This window comes from Styela clava, chromosome 14 (assembly GCF_964204865.1).
Source record: "Styela clava chromosome 14, kaStyClav1.hap1.2, whole genome shotgun sequence".
NCBI classification, from domain to species: domain Eukaryota; kingdom Metazoa; phylum Chordata; class Ascidiacea; order Stolidobranchia; family Styelidae; genus Styela; species Styela clava.
The window spans coordinates 8,558,293-8,581,650 of NC_135263.1; the positions used below are offsets into that span (position 1 = coordinate 8,558,293).

Below are 23,358 nucleotides of genomic sequence, written 5' to 3' on the forward strand. Positions count from 1 at the left end.
TGTTTTCGTTCAGATGTGCGCTGAGTTGGCGTGAGTGCGCTTGTAGTTTTATGAACGCGATTTGTCGATTCACGCAGTGAACACGAATCACCGTACTAACATTCTGAGATAAATTTCAATGTTGCTGCGTGTGGTCATATGTACATGCAGGGAAATCAAAGTCATTTCACGTTGCAACCAAACCGCATTGTTTCATCGCCAATTTACATATGCAATAAACCCAAACACATTCGATTTTTTCTGTTACGAACCTTCCTTTTTACGCATTGACGACATTTAACCACTTATGCATTTCACAGTTAGTTAGAATTATTAAAATCCCATAGATTTTCCCCACTTATACCATGGAATATCAGACCTCAAGTACAGAGTGCTGTCACCACAATTCCCAGTAATATTATGAAGAATATAAAGCATATATTCAAAGATGTCCATACACAATAATTTCATATGTTTTGAACTTGCTTGCTAGTGGTGCAATTGTCCTATACACTGCCTCAAACTATATCTTTTGAATTATTTAGTTGTTCTTATCCACTAGCATAAACCTTCTGGCTATTTTAATAACATTGTGGATCTTCTCTCTCATCAAGAACAATGTCTTCTGATACTTGGACAAATTTACAAAAGCTGAAAATGAAACAGGAAAGTTTAAGGGAAAGAATACAAAGAAGAAGACAGGGCCATAAAGGTGTGTTTTCCTTCCAAGACTTGATGGATATTTTTGAGTGATTACTATTTTCATGAATTTTACACATTTTGTTTGTCTGTTTTTATAGAAATTTTGGCACAGACTGCAGATTCTACTGCAGCATCGACAGTAAGCAATTCATCAGATGTGGCAGATACAGAGGAAAATGTTGACGTTATTGACCCAGGAATTGAGAAAAAATTTCAGCAATATCTATGTCACCATTCACTCACTTTCCCAATGCATTCTCTCAATATAATGTCTGGATTCAATAAGGTGTGAACATGATACTTTATTTGCCTCTATATATTTCTAAAAGTCTCAGTATTTGAAGCGCTAGAGAATGCCATAAGTTTTTAAACTTTTATACATACAAAGGTACAGAGGTATGGTATTTTAGAGAAACGTGCAGCAAAGGTGAAAATTCGAAAAAGTTGTGTATTTGAATACTATATAATGTTAATATTAAATCCATATTCCCATGACTTTCTTCTAGCAAGGTTGTTTCACTTTCGATTTATTTATGTATATCGATACAATTTATTTTTATTTTCAGATTCTCCAAAGCGTCCCAAAGACCACATCCTTAACTTTGCCTCAAGTTGAACTTCTCTTGAACAAGCAAGAAGCGCAGCGATTTATTGAAATTGAATACTCTCAATCAAGTGTAGATAAGTCAAACGAAACTGATTCAAAAATAACCGTTTTGTCTGTGAGCCATGCCAAACTTGCTGCAGTAGCTGGAGAAATGAAAGAACCAATTTATACAGAAGAAGATATTCGATCAAACATGTCTGCCTCTGAGAAACAAACTAGTGAACGAGAAAAAAATCAAGACAGTTCCCTGGTAAAGCAAAAACAGGCTGTGAAGCGCCACTCGTCTGATTCAAATCACAACCGAAAGCACAGAAGTGATACGAGACGGCCAGAAAAATCCTCAAAAACAAATGAGTCTGGAAAAAATAATGAACAGAAAGACTTGGATGATATAGAAGAATTGCTGTCAACTAAATCAGCGAAAGAACAGGACACAAAACGAATCGCAGAGGAAATTCAAGAACTACTTGGCACTGCCTCCACTAAGGAATTATCGTTAGCGGAAAAATTCCGAACTCTTGGTGGTTCACAGGTGCATATCGAGTTATTGAACTGTTATTATTTTGATTGGTTTGGCTTTTGACTCCTAAAACGTAGGTGGGAGGGTTAATCCAATGGCTCTAGTGAAATCTTATATTTCAATACTATACTGATTTATAATTGTTTTAATCCTGCAAATGCTTAGTCAGCCAATGGGGCGAAATCTAATATACCGCATTGCTAAACAAAGTCACATTTTCAAATACTGTTTCACCCGTAGAATCAAGCTGGAATTCTTTGTGGCAGGTTTCTAGTAAAAACTAGCAGTTTGCTGTGATATGTACTGAATTTTTACATACATATACCAAAGTCTTCCGTAAATTTCAAATTCTATACTCTTTTTACTACTGAGGCACATGTGATTAGATTAAAAAAAAATTCTGCATACAGGTTAAAGAATTCTGTCCTCATGGTACACGGTTTGAATGTATGCGGCAACGGAAATCCAATTATTCATGCAGTAAATTGCACTTCAAGAAGTTGATAAAGCCTCACACAGGTGCTTACAGTAATTATATAATGACAGAGATAATTTTGCGTGATAGTGGTTATAACAAAAATGATGGCGATTGAGAAATCTATTTCCCATACAAATTTTAAGATTATTTTTCCATTCAGATGAATCACTGGGAGACTGCTCTTTCCTCAACACTTGTTTTCATATGGATACATGCAAATATGTTCATTATACTATTGATTACAAGGGGACAGAACTTGACCCAAGGTATCAAAAAAGAGGAAAGAAAAGAACCGAGTCAAATGAAGATAATAAACTATTGCCAAAACTTGCATCCGATGAAGATTATTTGCAAAGGAAAATGCTTCCTCCACAGGTTGGTTTCGTCTCGAGCAAACTTAATCGTACATGACAGTTATATTAATCCTGTTTGTGATCAAAATTTATTTTATGAAGTTTACATAGACAATATAACAGAAAGTGGCATTTGTCCTCCCAAGTCTTTTTTGTTCATTTTAGTGGGTAACATGTGACATCAGATATCTTGATATGTCAGTGCTTGGAAAATTTTCTGTAATAATGGCTGATCCGCCATGGGATATTCACATGGAGTTACCATATGGTACAATGCAAGATGATGAAATGAGAGCATTAAGAATACAAGATCTATCTGATGATGGCCTATTCTTTTTATGGGTAACAGGAAGGTGAGTGTATCTATGAATAATTGTAAATTTAAAGCCCTTGTCTTTAATCATGTTACAAAAAATGCCAAGAATATTCATTTTATTGCATTTCATAAGGCAATCAGCTCTTTAAAGTGTTTCGTTGTTTGCTCATAGAGGTAAGGGTGCAACCATGCTATTACTCTAAGTCCTGACCAAATGATTCAATATACCTTCATATTTATGCTACAGGGCTATGGAGCTGGGAAGAGAACTCTTTGAATGCTGGGGGTAAGTTGAAAAGATTTGTTGCTTTTAAAAATGGTGATCCAAATAAAATTAGATTCATAATTGTACAGATACCAGAGATGTGATGAACTCATTTGGGTAAAAACCAATCAACTTCAAAGATTAATACGAACTGGAAGAACAGGTCATTGGATAAATCACGGAAAAGAGCATTGTCTGGTATGTCTTCAGCGCAGAGCGTAAAAGTCCAAGCAACTTCTGCTTGTGTAAAACTCGGTGTTGGAATATCTGCCTGTGATTTCATATAAAACCCGTTATCAAATATGACTGCTGAATTTTTTTCTGATTTGAGTCTATTAAACGTTTTTTCTTCAAGGTATTTTATTTTTAAAATTTTTCTTCCTGCAGGTCGGCATAAAAGGAAACCCTAAAGGCATCAATACAGGGTTGGACTGTGATGTACTTGTGGCAGAGGTAAATTTGCAATTCTTTAAAACAGAACTCGGCAATATGTTTGAAGGTTACAATTATATCTTTATATTCGTTGTAGGTAAGAGACACCAGTCACAAACCAGATGAAATCTATGGTATTATAGAAAGGCTTTCTCCTGGCACAAGAAAATTGGAATTATTCGGCAGGATGCACAATGTACAGCCAAACTGGTAATTATCCTCGATGCATGCACCTTTCTTTATAAGCATTTCTAAACTGTATGATCTTTATTATCTGTTCTTGCTACAGGGTAACACTGGGAAACCAACTCGATGGAGTGCACTTGGTCGAACCAGACGTTGTTGGAAAATTTAAGCAGAAGTATCCAGATGGGAAAGTCACAAAGCCTGCAACCAAATCTTCTAATTGACACTTTATTTAAAAATAATAAAAAATAAACGCACTGCCTATAGATTTCAGTTCATTAGAATTTCCGCAATCACAGATGTTCTTTATGATCAAGATCAGAATTATGCGGAGGTGGAGGAAAGAATTTATCTAATACAGCAGCAATCCATCTATGGTCTGGATCCCTTTTAGGTTTTGTCAATGAACAACAGCATTCAAAGGTGCAGCTTTTATGTTTGCCAGGTCCAGTGAGGAGTCTGTAGCATCGTCTATTTCTCCGACGAGAGCACTGCAAAAAGTGAGCTTGGTTTTAATACATGTATAGTGGAAGGATATTAGAAGAAACTGCCCATAAATATCCAACTGAACTGAAATTGATGCAATGGCTGCTAAAATTAGTTTTTAAGTAGCAGTAATATTTGCATGAAAATCACAATACTTTTCTAGTCATGATTTTGCTCTGAAGACGACTTGGCAGCAAATAAGTTCATACAACCAATAATTCCTCTACCTATATATGAAAATTGTAAATACCAAATGATCTCTCGTTCTAAAATATTATTTAGATTCCTGTTCAAACTTGGATAAAAAAAGGGCTTGAAACGCTTGCAAATATTAAATAATATTGGCTTCGCTTTTCAATGCAGATCTGAATAGGACCTTCCCAATGAATAAAAGGCTAGTTGTACTCGAAAGGGCACGTTGGTAAAAATAATTTAGATTTATATATTTCTTATACAAGTATTTGCAGATTACATAGTAAAGCAACTCACACATTGTCTCCTCGAATAATGTATAGTCCAAGCATGACTTGTTCGACACCTTGTGATGATGAAAACACTCTTTCATGACTCTCATCAAGAATAATGTTGACAGTCTGATCAAATCCCTTCAAAGTTCCAACTATCATTCTTCCATCGCCAGTGATCACAGACACAACATCTAATAAGTTTGTATTAAGGAAAATTTTTACAGAATTACCTTGAACTATATATTCCTGGCACTTATACATACCGTACTAATTAAAACTGAAGATCTAAACAAAACGAACTGTCTATCGAAATACATATAAAGTTAAGTGACTTTTGTCACTGTAAAGCTATCTTGACGATTGAAATGTTTTATGATCTTCTATTCAATTGCATTTTCAAAGGATACGATTCACAAGAGGCTCAAGCGCCATCGCCATGACGCCGCTGTCCAATGTGCTCAGATCAGTCGAAATAGGATTGCTCGGCTAGAAGATTCACACAACGCGCCACACTGTCTGACTGTAGCACCGAAACGCACGATTTCGATATACTGTAGTGGCCTGTGAGAGGGAGAGAGATTTATTTTACACGAAACGAAATTTGATGCCCACCTGAGGAATGGACCTTTCCCCGAGCATCGACTTCCTTGTTTACTTTGTGACATTGGCCAATCAGCAAGATGCAAAAAGTGACGTAACAATGCCCCCTTTTCGCATTCGCTCAGACACTTTTCTCACTCAGACAGATTTTCAAGCGCGGTTGTAAACATTACCTCGTTTTCGCGTTTTTGAACTCTATTCGTTAGTTTTCAGTTGTGTTTCGGAAACTTAAATATAAATCAGATAATTCAATGATCACTCTGTCTTCCTAGGAGTTTTAATTAAATTGCAGTAATAAAAATTAGTTTAGAAATAGCTGTGATAGACTAGCCTGAAATTCTTTACCGGTACTTTAAAAAAACAAATCGTTGTATGCGATGAATCATAATGATGGTTTAAAACACCTACTCCATTTTACAAGCGCCAACTCGCAAAAGCACTCCTAAAATAGCCTCGGAAATTTTGCAATGGTAAAGTATAGGAAGAATTTTCCAGGGGTTAAAAGTCGGGGAAAGGTCCATACTTTGGCAATGTTGCTGGAGGTGAACAATATGCCTAGATATATATAGTATTCATTATAAATAATATTGTGCAAATTCAGATATATCTATGTGAAATAACATATTTTGATATTACGGAAAGCGTCTATCGTGCGTGGTGACCCGTGTTTAAAAGGTCAAATTACATACCGAAAATAAACATAAAATCATTTTGCAGATGTTGGTCTGTTGTTAGCTCGCCTTGTTTTGTTGGGTTGGTATTTTCAGCGTTCTGTAATCAGTGAAAGTCCGAATGCATTGCAACATTGTGTGGATGTGAATTAAAAAGTGGTGCAGATTTCTATGGATGGAATGCAGTCTTAATATAGAATCTTCGGCACTAGTTCATTAAACGCCGTCAAGTGCTTCTAGTTGGCGTGGCATACGGTACCGGTAGTCATTTTTGAACCACACCTGACTATGTCATCTGAAAATTATGACACACAAACGATCACCCGAAATCGAGCAAGCCATTTATCTCGTCGCATCGATCCCGATATAACTATATGAGAGCGATCGCTGATTTCTTTATCGTTGGCGCAGATACCATTTTGGGCGATCGTAGGTATACTTTGGCAAGCTCTATGACATGATTGTGACATAATTTTTGGATGGCTGAGTTTGGTGGGGGTTAAGATTGACATGTGCATAAATCGTTATGCTATGCCCACTAGAAGTACGAAACTACACGAGACCCTGAAAATCATACCTTTTTCTGAATTTAGTAATTAATAACATATTTTCTATTTTATTCATCAAGACATGGATAAAATTATGAGTGAAAATGTGGGTGATTCTACTAAAAAAAATGATGAGTATTACCGAAAAAAGTACAAACGATTGAGAAAAACAGTGATAGAAATTGTGCACCAGAATGGTGCTTTGTGTGAAGAAATTGCAAGAACTGAAGACAAGATTTCCACTGTGAAAGCCGAAAGGAAATATCTTTTAAAAAAGCTTATGCAATATGAAAAACCAAATCTTAATTCTTTGAAATCATCCAAGGGAAATAAATCTCAGAAAACAGCAAACACAAAAGTAAAAAAATCTTCAAAAACATTTGGTGAAGGTACAACGAAAACAGGTCAACAAAAAGCAAAATGTACAATGGTGAACCCTATTCAAGTGGATAATAATGGCCGGCCAATTTTTCCCATTGAGATTGGGGATTTATCTGTGTACAGTATAGGTGAAATCGTTCATGATCGACCCAATTATCATAACAGAAAATTCATCTTCCCTGTTGGTTATTGTTCAACGAGATCTTTTAACAGCATTTCTTCTCCAGAAAGCGAGTGTCTGTACACATGTAAAATATTTGATGACAGCATAAGTCCAAGATTTGAGATATCTCCGGAAGATGCACCAGAAATAACATTCTTAAGCCAATCAATATCAGAAGTTTACGCTTCTTTTTTGTTAGCTGCTGCTCCTCAAAATCCTGACAATCTCACTTTGAGTGAGTATGATTTCTTCGGACTTTCTCATCCCATTATACAAAACCTTATTCAAAGTTTGCCTGGTGCAAGTGAATGCTCGGGGTATGAATGGAAAAAATTTGAAGTAGTGCGACCTGCCAAATCATCTCAGGCTGTCGCTGGTCATCAAAACCTTAACGCTGATTTGGTGAAAACTGGGAAAAGCAGATCAAGACAATCTGATATTAATATAGAGGCTTTGGAGAAATGGGCAAGGGATTTGTCATAGCATAAAATAGTTTTTTAATCTTTATTGGTTTCCGTTTTGTCGAAAACATTTGTGAAAATATTTGACAAATGAGGAAGAATAGCATACATTCTTTATGTCGCTATAAAATATTGCAGGCAGTTTCAAATTTTGCTCTTAATAGCAGTCCTCTGTGTTGTGGGGTGACAGCTAATAATTTTACAAGGCTGTACAAATTACTGTTGACTACAACTCTCTGCTCAAACTTTCACCACACCACTTTTTTTTACTTTTTTGCACAATTCTAAAATAAAATTGACCTGAACATTTTGTACTTTCATATAGTCGTGGGACTGTAGACTAAAAAATGCGCCTATTGTGTTGGAAGTCAATAATGAATGATTCAATATACAGATAATAAAAGCATGTTTTCTAGAAAACAAATTAGAGCAATATTTAATATAAACGAAAGTGTCAGTGCAAATACAAATATTTAAACTATTCACAGTATTAAAATATAAAATCTCATACTGCAGCAAGAAGTTTGAAAATTTAAAAAACCAAATAAGCATCATCTATCACTATATTGGTTGGATATTCGCTATGTGGGAAATATTTCGACACAACATTGAGGATTTATGAATTTAATTACAAGCCATTTTATTTATTTCACGATTCCAGGCAAGGAGTAAGTGCATGACTACAGCATGTGCAACTTTGGGAATATGAAAAAGTATTTGAATGAATATAGATTTTGCGAATACGCCAAATAGATTTTGCTACTTTAAAAATGGTAAGAAAACCCCAGTGATGTGTAATGTTAAAAAAAAGTACTGCATGAAAAGTAAAAAAATATATATGATGAAGATTTCAGTCCAGAACTTTACTTTTGTAAAATGAATCCATAATTCTACGATTCTCAGATGTTGCTGCTTGCCATACATTTTCCAATTCATTTTCCATCAATCTGTAAGTTCAAATAAAGGTTCAACTACAAGAATGAACCACATTTAGGTTAAGAAGCAAAGTACAATCAGGCTGAATTAGCATCAAGAAGAGAAAACATTCAAATTATATATTCTACATTTGTATTTCCACATTATTCAGTATTTGGCTCCGCGGTTGGCATTGTACTATGTGTTAGAAATACACTTGAATAGCACCTCTAATTACCCAGCGTGGACCCGTCCACCATCAAGTCCGTAATCTGAAACAAATTACTGGTCGACTACTACCATACTCGACATGGACTGGTAACCAGATGAGAGGCTGTGTTTTGTCATATGATTATTTAATTACCTTACCAGCTTTTCCTCAGTGCCAGGATAAATAGGAGAAACTATACCAGGATGAGCATGGCCATAAAAGCGCACCCTGCCTCGTGTACCCCGTAATCTTAATTTGTACATTGGAAAAGAAAGTTTCTCAATGATCAACCAGAACGAGCTTTCAAATCACAATTCACCTCTTTTCATGGGTAACATCATCCAACATTGCTTGTTTTTGTTGTAACAATCTTCTTAGATGTGACATTTCTCTGTGATATTCTTGCAATCTTCCTTGATGACTTTCTTCTAAACCTCTAATCTTGTCCGTAATATTGTTCATCTGATTAGAAGCTTGCTTTTTGTATTGCTAATTGGTAAAAGATGAGTTATAAGGCTTAATCAATTATTGAATGGTTGGGCTTCGAATTTAAATGTTCTATACGATTATCAAGTGGAAACTGACATACAATGTGCATTCATCAATGGAGTCATTACAGTAATATGGAAACTTTAAAAGACTTCCAATCTAATTTTTAAATCTTGTCTTTCTTCAACATTAAATATTATTCATAAAAGCTGGGTAAGACTGTTATACCTTTACAGTTTGTTCCATTTTCCCCATTTCCCATTTTCCATGCATTTGTGATCTCAATGCTTGTTCAGTCATCCTTTGTTCTTTTTCAACAAGAGCTGCAAGTGCATCTCGCTCTGCTGAAGTTTTATCAACAAGTCTTAAAACTTCTGCTAAATGTGCTTCACATTCTGAATTTCTTTTGTCAGAGTCTTCTAGTTCAGATCCCATATCAGTGCATTTGTCTTGAAGTTTGCTACAAAAAATTTGAACAATTAGTTACTCTTCAAACATCAAATTTAAGGTGCCAAACTACAAACCAAACAAAATTAATAAAACAATCTTGCCAAATATGAAAATTACTGTGCCAAGTCTTCAATTTGTTTTGTCTACAATAGTACTTGTCAACTTAATATTGAAGAATAAATTTTGGAATCAATCAATCCCACGTATCATACTAACTTAATTGTTAACTTATAGAAATATATTATATATGATATATGTTTAAAATAAGAGTTTTACATAAATACAAAACCTCTAGAGTTAGTCTATGTTTTATATAACTTACTCATAAGCTTGAGTCAGTGCTTTGATTTGTCCTTCAAGTTGTTTATTCTTGATTTTTGAATCTGTTATATCTAAAGTTAATGCAGCTCGTTCTTCCTCGATGCCCTTAACAAATATAAAGTTTAAAAATTAAGACAAGGTTGCTGTCGCAAATTTTTTTTAAACATGAATCTTTAGATGTTGAAATTTTGTAATTTACCTTTATTTTTTTCATTGCATTAGACAACTCCTTTTGAGATGCCTCTTTAATTGATTCAATCTCCCTTTAAAGCATAATACAGAGTTTGAATGAAGATTGCAAGAGTTAAACTTCAAGGTAAAATATAACATTTAATTTAAAAACATTAACCAAAAAGTATAATGCAAGTAGAAACTTTAAATTTATTTCTGTTGTGGTTTAACTGACAATTTTTATATGAAATTTGATGACAAGAATGGCACAATTATAATGCATTATGTGCTATATAGTATATGTTTGAAACAATAAAAACAAAAACTTACTCTTTTAATTCATTAACAGCAGTTACATGTTCTTTTGCAGGAATTTTCTCTGCACTTTCACTGACAATCTTTTCATGGTTTTTCTTGAGATCATTGAGTTCTTGCTGAAGTTTTGCAACCATTTCAGTTGAAACTTCAGCTTCTGCCTCTGCTACAGCGACTGCTTTAGAGAGTCTGGCAACTGTGAAAAAATGCATGAGCGATTTAACAATGGTAAAGAGATTTGTATTCACAATGGATACTGAGATTTTTATCATATGGATTGTTATCATTATAATTATTCACATTTACTGCCCATTAAGGAATTTAGTCATTCTTAGGAAAGAATTTTTCTTTGTAACTAATGTATTATTGCTAAAATTCTCTAGTTGTTTTTTTTAAATTTTTTTTACTTATGCACATTTTAAAAACCACTCAAACTGTACAGAAGTGAAGTTGCGACTTCCGCATGACACTAGCTAGGTTTCCATTAAAGATTGAACATTGTTGAATTTAAAAAAGTTTGGAAGTACATGATGAATAAATAGATTAATACTCTAATCTTATCTCAGAGTTATATTATTCTGGCTTTATCTTCAAGAGATAAGAGTCATGTAATCTACATTTGTGCGAATGTCTTATCAAAAACAATAACCTGGAGGGAAGACCAAATGAACAGAGATCATTTTTAAACATTTTCGAAAATTTTGACATATTTCTAACTAAATGGAACAATAATGGCCATCATTCCATGCTGATATGCAGTCATTTACCTTCTCGAGCATTGCTTTTATTGGCTTCAGATGATTTTTGTTTTGCCATTTCCAACTGTTGCATTAATATTTGAATTTCTTCTGTCATTAAATTATTCTGTTCTGACAGATTATCCCTGGAAATAAATTGTGAGTTTTATTGACTTCAACAAAAATTTAGTTGCTCCTGAAGTATGCGCACCAAGATGTCGCATAACCTGAAGCCTAACCTGGTACACAACCTGAGTTCAGGTTGTGCGCCATCTTTGTGCGCATACTTCAACAGGTCCAAAATTTATATCAACGAAGTTACACAGTGGTGAACTATAAAGTATGATAAGTATAATTGAATATGGAAAAGCATTAAAAATATTAACAATTTTGAATATTCATGACGATGACACTCAACACCAATAGTTAATGTTTTAATATAAACTGGTAGTCATCAGGGAAAACTCAATTGTCTTACGAGTAACAGCCCGACTATATCTTATTATTTGATTGAGATAAAAATATAAATCTGTTTGGAATCACATTTTGAAGTAGTGTAGAAAAACAATATAATGTATTTATTAAACATACCATTTATTCTTCTCCTCTGACCCCTGAAAAAATGAGAGGTATATAGAGAAAAAAGTTTTAATAGACAATGCTGGGCTTTGTTTATAAAACTGATGTCACAAAGGAATGTCTCCTTTTTGTAAAGTCCAGTTTGAGTAAATGCAAAGTTGATAAAGATGCAGCATTGTTTGCAGCTGCAGCATTTTAATTCTTAGTGAAAACAAATGCTGTCTTAATGGTCTTCACCATTCAGAATACTTTTATTCCGAATTGAAAAAAGAGTGAGACATGATAAAGAGGTGAAACAGCAACCAAGAAAATTGCTGTGATAAATTCTTGAATTAAGTAATGCAAGAACAATCATGTAACACACAAGAATTTGACAACCAATAATTCAGTAATATTTTCTGCTTACAGCCTGTGTTTCAATGTTGAAATTAGACTCCATCAACGTGAGTCGCAGAAAAAAAATTTACTGTGATTTAGCTGTACCGTTACTAAGTCATTCATAGCATTGAATATATTAACAATATTCTCATATATGATGATTCACTTTATTGTTTATGTTGTTTTCAAATCATTCTATATAGAATATGTGATTTTTTAGTTCAATTGAAATTTTGTTGAGTGATAATTACACAGATAATAAAGACAAACTTCATAATTATACAAAAAAACTTACCTGACTTCCTCCAAGCATCTTTATAATTCTGTCTTTTTCCTGCAATTGCGCATCATAACTTGTGAATAGCGGACTCAAGTATTCAACTTCAGTCTGAAAAAAAAGTCAGTTCATAAATTTACAAACTTATCTTTACGATTAATTATATAAATTTAATGGGTTAACAAAATGTCTGCATCTGAATACCAATTTAAAAAAAAACAATCGTTGCAATGATCAACAGGTTCATTATTCACTTTTATTTATTTATCACAATAATATAATTTGAATAGATTAATCAATATTGTCTATAACACGGGTGTGCAACCTTTAATACAGGTGAGCCATATACAAACAACTGAGTAAACCGCGAGCCACGCCCTTTTCAACAGGCTTTCTAGTAGTTGCAAACACAAAAATTCTGGTTATTGATCTTACGACATGTGCTGTTCGCTTCGCACAAGCTAGCTGTTAGGGCATTGTTACATCATAGGCATAGATAATAAATTGGACTGAGGTGTAGGATTTGCAACGAAATAGGATTGAAATTACTCGCATGTACCAGTTCAAACTAAATTAAAAACTCGTTTTACGGGCACGTTTTCCAAAACTGGCTCTTCCGCGTGGGCCGCACAATTTTTCCTTGTGGGCCGCATTTGGCCCGCGGGCAGTAGGTTTCACTCCCTTGGTCTATAATGAATGCAAAGGTTGACATGACTTATGTAAAGTGCATTTCAAATGTCAAATATCTACTATATACAGATAGATCAATACTAACAAAGCATATTAGAAACTTTTGATTGGTACTTAGCGCAGCAATGTTGAAATATTCATAGCCTATCTGGAGTAGTAGCAAAATAAAGATTTTTTGTAGTTCTGATTTTCTTCTAATTCTACTGTTGAGCAATGTTTTATTGACTCCAAAAAAGAGAGAGGTTTGCATGTTCCCATACCAGCCATTTTGGTTTTTGTTCCAACCCATCAGAAAGTGAGCGTCTTGATTTAGGTTTGCCAGGTAGTTCTCCATATTTTTCTTGAAACTTATGTAGTTCAGTATTAAGTCGTTCAACAGTTCCTCGTAGAATATCATTTTCATTCAAGATTTCTTCAACTTTAGTTCTAGGAGATCCTTGTTTCCCTGAAAACATGTAGTAATAAAATATACCCATTATATTTCACAGTCTAATCACAAATGATCAACAGTTCTATCACGTTTAAAAATATTTTTATTTTTCTATGTTACAGCAGTTTAAATTTTAAAATATCTTTAAATTGTTAGACTATCTGTATTTTGAAAAGACATCTTAAAGGTGGAATGCTTCTACACCACCACTTTAAACAAGGATCCGAACATGTGACAAACTTATTTATAGCCCGATGTATGAAATGACTGTATAATGGCTATAAAAAAGTGATATAAAATTTATGTGAAGTAAGAATATACAACAAACCTGCACGTTTTAAAGCTTCTGACAATGCATGCAGATTTTTGTTTTGTTCAACAAGTGCCGAATTTTTCTTGATTAATCTGTTGTTTTCATCCATCAATGCTTGATTATCAACATCTAATTCATCCAGATCATAAGATATCTCAGAACTTCTGTGACCTAACAATAGATCAGAAGAGAAATATTTATATAGACACTTCATATCTTAATTTACCTGCATATATATCGGATGTATTTCTCAATAACTGTAATTTTGGTAATTATCAGTATATATTCCTGTTACAGACGGTCAAAGCGATCTCCACCTGGACCAAGGGCCATTCCAAGCAAAAGTTGAATTCCATCAATGTTTTAAAAAGTGTAGTGAAATTATTTTTTTTTTACTTTTGATATCAAAAGACATTGGAATTTTATTGGACTGCATTCATTTCATTGAACAATTTAAAATTTCACCCAGGTTTTTGATGGTTTTTAAAAAATGGCCTGAAATGTATAAATTTTGGTATAATTGACATATTTTGTGATGATTCCTGACACAAAGTGTTTGATTGTGTGGTACAGTTATTTCATATGGAATTGACGCACTGGATTTAAGTTAATAAAGTTTAAATGTTTGCAGTGCTGTAGAACATTTTTTCACCCATTTAACGATTTATTACCAGAATTTTAAGAGATGATAGATGCTGCTATTCCGAAGTGGAAAAATGTCCTGTAGTGTCACATACAATATGCACATTATTGGCATGGATTTACAGTGTTACATTAAGTAACTTGAGCAACACATAGAGGGGTAGTTCAGCTACTGCACCAGAAAATATTATGAGCTCCTACTGTACCATCGCGAAAATTTACAGCACAACACAACGTACTGTTAGTGCATGGTGGATTTGCCGTCCTGTAGTGTCACGCTATATTTTACTATATTTTTTTTATCTACCAAGTAAGGTTGGGTGTAACTTTTGTGCAATTTTTTACATATTCAATAAAGCAACTGATTGGACAATGAAACAAAACATGTAGCTGAAAATGTGAAAAATATATTGAATCTAACAACATGCAAAATTTCTGGAATTGTCCCGTAGTGTCACTTGGAATAGCCCCAAAGAGGAATACTGTTCTAGGTGTGATTCCATTTCTTACCCGAAGACCAGAAATCAAGTTTCACGAGTGGGCTAATAAATATGGACCAATCATATCAGTCCAAGTTGGTAGAGAAAATTGAACTGTTCTTAATTCATATGAAGCGGTAATGGAAGTTAGGGTTCGTCAAGGACAAAAGTTCAGCGAGCGACCACAAAATTACGTCATTCAGCAAATATTCATAAACAGAGGATTTGTTTTTGTTGGTGGTGAATCCTGGCAGACAATAAGAAAATTTGGTAATTCTGTTTTCCGGGCTCTTGGAGTTGGCAAAAGAACATACGAAAAGATAATTCTAAATGAAATGGATGTTTGGCTAGAGAAGTTGAATGCTATGCGAAGTAAGCCGCATTGTTTTGATTTGGATATTTTAAAACTGTTTTGCAATATAACGTGTCAAATTAGTCTTGGAAAGAAATACGATAACAATGATAAAATATTCAAGTACACAGCAACAAATGTGACAGCAGATCCATGGAAAGGGATGTTACTCAATGCGGGAATGATACTACCATTTCTGAGGATTTTACCCCCAGTTAAAGCCACTTTGAATCAAGTTCGAGATGACATGCATGAACTTATTGACTACATAGGTGAAGAAATAAATGACATAGAGTCAGTAGCCGATCCAAATGAAGTGGAAAATGTAGCTCAAGCATTTTTTAAAGTAAAAAGAGAAGAAATTGAGAGTGTGATCGGAGTTGACGAGCCTTCTCTATCAAACCGAGATTCAATGCACTATACACAAGCTTTTATTCATGAAATTTTTTCGATATTGCACTATTTTGCCTTTGGCTATTCCACACATTGCCTCAGAAGACAGAGCAATTAATGAATTCTTCATTGGTAGAGGTACAAAAGTTATACCCAATATTTGGAGCATACATAATGATCCAGCAACTTTTAAAGAACCACAAAAATTCCACCCAGAGCGTTTTTTAGATGAGGAAAAGCAATTTACAAAACCAAAGATCAAAAATATAGTACCAAATTTGTACCAAGGAATGAAATGAATAGCACGCAGAGCTCATAACCAAATAGGAAAAAAAGAAGCTATACAAGAGGATGCATTATATGGGCTCAATTATAAGCCAAACCGAGACAGAGAAATTGAAGTCTATTTTTCGCCAAACTTGAATTGTTCATGATTGTTAATAGTAAAACGTCATTCTCTACCTCATATAGTGTAACTTTGAACAGGACTTTTTGCGTCATTTTAAGAAGGCGACCCATATATTACATTATGCTTCCCCAATTTGAAGTATTCCACAGAATTTCGTTTTTGAGTAAAGTCACTATCTGATTCACAGATAGTTTTTTAAAATTGGTTATTTTTAAGTTCTAAACCTACCGTACCTTATGCTTGTAGCATAGCCTAAATTGTTTGCGTAATTTTATGATCTTGGGTAAATGTTAATAATGATAGTAATTATTGAATATTCACTGCATTACAAAAGCAAGGTATATGCCGGTATTCATCTTTCAATACATCTTTCATCATGAATATTATTCAGTTTAATAGTATTTTAAATATCAAATGAACTAAACTTGATCATGTTACACCATAATACTTTCTCGCTAATTCAAAATTATAATTGATCTTACTTCGGCGCAATGAGTCTTCATGTTGCCTTGTCATGACTTCTCGAACCATTTCTCTCGTTTCATCGTTTTGCATTTGCATTTTTTCTTCCAGTCTACGTTGCTTATCTTCAAGTTCATATCCTAGCTGTTCAACATCAGCTTTGCCAATAGAAGGATCAGCTCTCTTCTGCGGAGCGAATATGAAAGCATATAAAATAAACCTACTCAGTGTTATAACTACTACACTATCTACATTTGTTTTGACTATATATTATCATATTGTTTAAAATGTTAATATTATTGTATTTTTACTGATATCATGTTTGATATTAGTAATAATACACTGATGCCCTATTGAAATACTTGAATTACTATTATTTACCGAGAGCTGTGTATCAATGATACATACTATGTATGGAATAAGAGACAATACCTGCTTATCTCTGGGTGATCCCTTTTTTTGAGTATCTGCAACATCGCCTGATGATTTCTGATATTAGAAAGAAAAAAATACTTTGTGACAGGTTTAAAATGTCTTGATGAATCACTGTCAAATAATTCTTAATTCAAAGTTTGTATAAAGAACAAGATGGATAGGAATAGCAATATGCCAACCTTTTCACATATACAAGCATGGCCCTTGATAAGATATCAGAGTATGTTTTATATAAAGACCCTACCAACTTGATACACCTTAAATGAATTGATCAATGCTCTGGCCCAGAATCGCACGCTAGCCGACAATTCTAGCACTGATAAGCCAAATAATAGGCTAAGAATCCACAAATAGTTTATCTATACATTATGTTAATTGCAAATCTTTGTTATGCTTTCCTAAAACCTTTATTCAATAAAGTTACGAAAAATCAATAATACTCACTCCTTTACGACTCCGTGCATAAATATCTTCATGTCTGCCTTGCATTCTGTCTTGTGCTATTTGAAAAGAAAATACAATCTTTATCAGTTCATGGTAGAACAGAAACAATCCAAGCATGCATTCCTCCACGTAGACAAGTATATTTCTCTCAAATAAATGTCATTGCCTTAGAACCAACCACAATGGTGTGCATTCATGCATGGCATTTATTTTACGAAGTGTCAGGATATAAGATATCACTGTAACATGATACCATTGCAAGGATTGAAAATGAAAGATTTTAGTGAGAGCATGATCAATTCAACAGTGAAAGTTTAAAACTCTTGTTATTTAGTATTGATAAAATTATTATTGTGCACTTTTCTACTACTGACGATAATGTATACGATGGATTGAATGATGATTTCCTATTTATCATGGAAATCCAATAAAGTTGCTCATTCATATAGCAAGCCACAGCCCCTCGTTCGGTTACTAGTTGAAAGGTTGTTTTGTTATTTGTTACTAGTTCAAAATCTGAAAAATTTTTACAAATGAAAACCAAATGCAAGCTAAATGATCGACTGACTGACTACAGAATTTGAAGTCTACAGCTATATGCAAATATACTTTACCTGCTGATTGAACAACTTGAGCTTCAACTACCATGTCCCTTCCACCGTCGTTATCTCGTCTTCTTGACCTTCCTCGTGTGGCAATTGAAGCATATCCTCCCTCATAGTCCTAAGAAGATCCAACATAAGAAATATTGTATGAATTACACACAAAGCAGTTATAAGCCGTTTAAAAAAGTGCAACCTCTTTAATAAAGATAATTACTTTCATGGTACTCCTTTTTTTTTAATTTCCAAATTAAATATAAATAATCCAAACACTGCTGTTGTAAAGGTATACAATAATTCCATGAAAGTGTTGTCAGACAATTTCATTGCCATTAGGGTACTGTATTAACTGGGATGCATGTGTGTGGTGAAATAACAGAGCAGTCAATGCTGTGGTAGATTTTGATATTCAGTAAAAAGCTGATATGGCAGTTTAATAGTATGGTGGACCCCAACCTCTTGTTTGATGTAGGGTATGGAAATATTTGTATCAGTTCCGCCATGATTGCTCGGCAGTAACATGAACCATCCTATCACAAAGCCAGGTAGTAACATTTTACAGATTCTACTAGCTATAGCACTTTGATCATTGCAGTTATTTAAACCCAAATCAACTTACCATTGAAACATCTGGAATCTGAGAACTACGATCTGGTGAACTTCTTGCACTTGATGATTCAGCAAAACTTAAACCAACTGCTCTCGCTAATAATTAAAATGATATTGCATATATTATTCTAATGAAAGCACTATGTCAAATTACCTACTATAAACTTCTAAAAAAAAATAAAATTTTCGAAAGCAGCTCAAGTATTCCATATCCATAAATGAAGACTTGTTTTTAAAAAGCCATAAATAAATTGCTGTTCTAAAATAGGTATATTTCACTTTGCGGCATATCATAGAATTTATTATATTCATCAGCCATAGTTTTCTCATGTGAAACATTCAATCACTATATCCACTTCAATCCATAGAGATTTTGTGTAGAGATCCAATAGTACTTTTGCTTCTGGTACCACCAAGCTTCTACAAGGATATCACCATAATCTGAATGCTATAAATTTATTTTTATTACTTTGTCTGAGCTTACCTGTCCTGTTGATTCCCATTAATACCGGGAGAATTGGTGAAGGACTCGGCGTCTTCTTCCGTTTCTTCCAAAACTTCATACTTCTTGATGGAGTAGGAGGAGTTGGTGGCGGAGTATTTGGAACAGCTGCAAAAGCAACAGGAGGGACTAAAGCAGTTCCAATATGATCCTAGAAAATAAAATGAAATCAATAAATTAAGGTTTTCCTAATTAACTATTACTAGTATATTCAGGATGCATATTTAGCATGAACAAGGAAGCTTCCAGGTTAAACAAGCACCAGACCATAATCTTCAAAAAAGACAAGCAGAAATCCACCATTATTCATACACATGACAAGCATTTTGCATAGAATTTCACTTACACTACAATTTATTTTGACATTCGGAAAACATTAAACCAATTGTAAATAGGGCCCGACCGATACTGCCTCATAAAACCGATGCCGATAGTTTTCGAAAACTAGGCAGATATGCCGATACCAATGTTTCCTAACTTGAAAAGATGGCTACAAGTAACAAGCAAGACTCTGAGAATGCTGTGTTTTTCTTGCAAAAGAAATAAATTCTATAACAAAATGTTAAACTCATGCAATGATGACAAAAAATTGCATAAAAAGTACATTTACACCTTTCTTTGTGCATCACTGAGGTGATTTTCAACGCCTTATGTTAGAAATTATCAGTGTTAAAGCTCTACGATTTACTGGTGTTTTTTTTTTAATCAGCGAAACCTTTTGACCTAATAATGATGTGATGAGCATATTTTACGAATTACACCATCATTATGGCACACGAAGTATTCCCTTACTTTTCCTTACCGCTAGAACCAGCCATCTATAACATCAATACAAGAAGTTCAATCGTGCCTTGAACGACTAAAGCGCAAGGAAAATTCAGAGCTTTGATGGCCAATGGTTGACTTGATTCTAATTGTTGTAATACTGTAATAAGAGTTTTGTTGTGGTGCAACAATTTAGAGCAAGGGAAATCTGCTTTTAAATTACTTTATATTTACAAAATTTACTATAGTTACATGAAATAAAAACTTGAAGCACAAAAATAATCAACATTTTCTTTTCAAAACATTTGATATCATTTTTAAACTGACACTTGAGTTGTCAAGGTTCGTTGTATGATAAGCCTTTAGGCTACTGCCTCTAAAACAAATTTGAATACTCATATCTCATCTGTTAACAGAGTTCTCCGTGAATGTTTACCACTACAGGCATTACTAAGGTCAGAATCAGAAGAGCAGGACGTTACCGTACCTGTACCTACCAAGCATTTCATATGGCAGTATGGCAGAATTCAGTACCGGTAGTAGCCATGTCCTACCAACCCCTAAACTCAGTTGATAGGATTACCGGTATAGCAAAACAGTGATATAGTCAACAGCCGAAAACAGGTCTGTCTAAAGGGTCTCATGTAGTTTCGTACCTAACATACTTCTAGTGGACGTAGCATGACAATTTTTTCACGTATCAATCCTAACCCCCACCTGACTACACCATTCAAAAATTACGTCATTACGACATCACAGTGACGTAATAGAGCCTTTCAAACTATATGAACTGCCATCCAAGACGTGCAAACGAGCACCCAAAATCGAACAGTTATTTCTCTCGTTTTCTCGTCGCAACGATTCCAATAGGAGAGAGATCGGATAACGTCAGTCAGTTCTTTATCGTGGGCGCTAATCCTATTTTGGGCGATCATACTATATTTGGCAAGCTCTATGACGAGATTGTGATGTCGTAGTGATGTAATTTTTGGATGGCGTAGTCAGATGGGGGTTAGGATTGACATATCAAAAAATTATTATGCTACGTCCACTAGAAGTACGTCAGGTGGCGCGGCGGTGTGGCTCAGGCGCGGCGGTGTGGCTCAACAGGCTAAGCGTTAGGAATACGCTCGCCACCGCACCTCTAATCACTCTGCGTGGGTTCGCAGGTTCGAATCTCATGCAGGGATGGTTATGTGCGAGAAGATTGCTGGTCTCCTCGCCGTCGTTGGGTGGTTCACAGAACCGCTGGTCGGTTACGGCTTCCTCCACCACCAAGTCCATGCTTCCGAAAACAAACAATACAGTACTGCAGTAAAACTAATCCCATACCCGACTTGGAATGGTAACCGGACGAGAGGCCGTGGTTCGCCATATGGATAAGCCGTCTTATCGGCTTTCCTCTCCCCCGGGATAAATATGTAAATCCTATCCTATCCTAGGTACGAAACTGCACGAGACCCTATCTAGATAGTAATCTACATGAAATCAATACATGCCGCTACCGGTCGTCTAAAACTCTAAAAGATACGAGCAAATGATTCAGTATTTACCAGAAACTTACCAGAGATTTCGTTTTTTTATTACGTTGCGACATACTTCAATACTTTTTATGACATAATATTCATTTCATTGCGAAAAAAAGTTTTGCGAAAGAAGCGAAATATCGAAACTTACGAATGCATAGCTAAATCAAAGCCGGCGAACAAGCCTGTTGACGTATGTTGCTCAGTTACGAACACACAAGCAATTCTAAATCAAGCGGTTGCTTAGAAAAAAATCATGGTTACGGTCTCCCGAACATTGACTTTTTTGTTTACTTCCGTAACATTGGCTAATCAGCAAGATGCCTAAATTGACGTAACAATAGACATACTGCAACTGCTTAGACACTTTTTTCATTCGGCCAAGTTTTCAGACATGGTTGTAAACATTACCTCGTTTTTGCATGTTATTTGTTTTCGGAAATGCATGAATCAAATTACTCAATAATCATTTTGTTTTCCTAGGAGTTGTAGTTCAATTGCAGTAGTCGAAAATTACTCCAGGAATAGCTATGGTAGAGGGAGAGAGAGAACCAGAAAACAAGCAATGGTGCACTTTTAAAGAACATGTTGTTGAATGTTTTGAATAAAAAGATGATTCAAGCATTCAAGGATCAAAATTCGCGAAATCACTCTAAAAATGAAAATTTGCAAAGAAAGAATTTTCTTGGGATTAAAGGCCATGAAAACCTCCAATGGATGCACAAATTCGAAACAAACAGATACAGCTGTACAGTCGATTATGACATAATAATGACATAATAAATATTGGCGTTATATATAATTTATTGCGCGAGGTTGTGAGCTTGTGACCATGCAGCTTCCAACAATTCCGAATCTGAAGTGTTTTCCAATACTTCGAATAAAAATTGAATGGTAATACGTAGTCCATATTTCTCTTTCTCTTCATATCCTCCTTATGAATATGTTAAATCTTATATACTGTCGAATTGAGGCCAGTTGGTATATGCCTTGCTCCTACATGATGAAAAGGTGCGAACGCCGCGAAGGTGAAACAGCGGAATGCAGACAAGGACGTGACTTTTTGCACGTTGAATGTTGGCACGTTTAGCTATAGGTCGCGCTTGTCTTAGTACTTAAGTCAGGCGGAAATTGATCGTCAAGACTAGTTCGATCGTATTGTCGCGAAGGTATACTGTAACTTGATAATTATAAACTAGTATATCTATATCAGTGTGTAATAATATAGATTAGTAGATTGTGTACCGGTAATCGTGTAATTTGATTCGCTGATTCGATTCATGTCTCATGGGAAATTCCCCTGCTTTCAAAGGAAGGGCGAGGCTAACTGTTAATGACAGTAGGTAGTACCGAAAATGAAAGACCTTCAAATAATTTAAAGTGTTTTCTCTCTAAAAACCTTTGATAAACAAATAAAAATGTAACTTTGTGATTGATTGTAATGTCTGAATGTTGAGTTAACTATCTACATATCTACCAGTAACTACATTTATTTACGATTATTCTGGTATTGGGGTCTGATAATTCTAAAACTCTATTCTGCCATTAGATTTCTTCATAGTCCCTTAAACTGTCAAATCTTATTCAGATATTTAATGCTAGATTTCCAGACTGTGCTTACACATCACATGCTTCAGTGCTTAGTATGCATGAATGATGAATCTTGTAAGTGTATAAATATTTCCAAGGTACAGTTAATCTGTCTGTAATTGAATATAAAGGGATCTGTCATTCATTACAATAATATCATTTCTATTGTATCTAATAGCAGAATAGTCTCTATGCCAATTTACTTGATTCTGTCATTTTTGGCTCATCATTGTATAGCGCAGTGGTTTCCAACCGGG

General features: G+C 34.6%; 5 protein-coding genes across 6 annotated transcripts; 3 read left to right on the forward strand and 2 right to left on the reverse strand.

Annotated features, from left to right (window-relative positions):
* Positions 1–187: 187 nt before the first annotated feature.
* Positions 188–4,104, forward strand: LOC120340890 (N(6)-adenosine-methyltransferase catalytic subunit METTL3-like). Its single transcript, XM_039409276.2, has 11 exons — positions 188–691; positions 780–967; positions 1,248–1,820; positions 2,219–2,327; positions 2,447–2,661; positions 2,805–2,992; positions 3,203–3,241; positions 3,310–3,418; positions 3,608–3,673; positions 3,750–3,862; positions 3,942–4,104. The coding sequence occupies exons 1-11, from the start codon at positions 598–600 to the stop codon at positions 4,060–4,062; spliced, it is 1,815 nt and encodes a 604-aa protein (XP_039265210.2). The 5' UTR covers positions 188–597; the 3' UTR covers positions 4,063–4,104.
* On the reverse strand, positions 4,051–5,357 carry LOC120340894 (U6 snRNA-associated Sm-like protein LSm8). The gene is made up of 3 exons (XM_039409283.2): positions 5,199–5,357; positions 4,814–4,982; positions 4,051–4,329 (listed from the first exon to the last, which is right to left on the reverse strand). Exons 1-3 carry the CDS (start codon positions 5,227–5,229, stop codon positions 4,239–4,241), a joined length of 291 nt encoding a protein of 96 aa, XP_039265217.1. The 5' UTR covers positions 5,230–5,357; the 3' UTR covers positions 4,051–4,238.
* A 576-nt stretch (positions 5,358–5,933) lies between these two features.
* Positions 5,934–7,902, forward strand: LOC120340891 (transforming growth factor beta regulator 1-like). Its single transcript, XM_039409277.2, has one exon. The coding sequence runs from the start codon at positions 6,693–6,695 to the stop codon at positions 7,635–7,637; it is 945 nt and encodes a 314-aa protein (XP_039265211.2). The 5' UTR covers positions 5,934–6,692; the 3' UTR covers positions 7,638–7,902.
* A 102-nt stretch (positions 7,903–8,004) lies between these two features.
* LOC120340889 (centrosomal protein of 89 kDa-like) lies at positions 8,005–22,538 on the reverse strand. 2 transcript variants are annotated; one of them, XM_078119737.1, is made up of 18 exons: positions 21,550–22,538; positions 19,203–19,371; positions 18,729–18,814; positions 18,122–18,230; positions 17,508–17,563; positions 17,061–17,117; positions 16,649–16,811; positions 13,907–14,062; positions 13,409–13,593; positions 12,477–12,569; positions 11,816–11,838; positions 11,255–11,370; positions 10,503–10,683; positions 10,201–10,264; positions 10,003–10,106; positions 9,459–9,690; positions 9,061–9,230; positions 8,005–8,562 (listed from the first exon to the last, which is right to left on the reverse strand). In XM_078119737.1, exons 1-18 carry the CDS (start codon positions 21,580–21,582, stop codon positions 8,466–8,468), a joined length of 2,094 nt encoding a protein of 697 aa, XP_077975863.1. In that variant the 5' UTR covers positions 21,583–22,538; the 3' UTR covers positions 8,005–8,465. The 2 variants fall into 2 exon arrangements, with proteins under 2 accessions (XP_077975863.1, XP_039265209.2); XM_039409275.2 differs by having other exon boundaries at positions 16,649–16,814; positions 21,550–22,533.
* Positions 14,094–16,582, forward strand: LOC120340893 (cytochrome P450 2B19-like). Its single transcript, XM_039409282.2, has one exon. The coding sequence runs from the start codon at positions 15,153–15,155 to the stop codon at positions 15,873–15,875; it is 723 nt and encodes a 240-aa protein (XP_039265216.2). The 5' UTR covers positions 14,094–15,152; the 3' UTR covers positions 15,876–16,582.
* Positions 22,539–23,358: the final 820 nt, after the last annotated feature.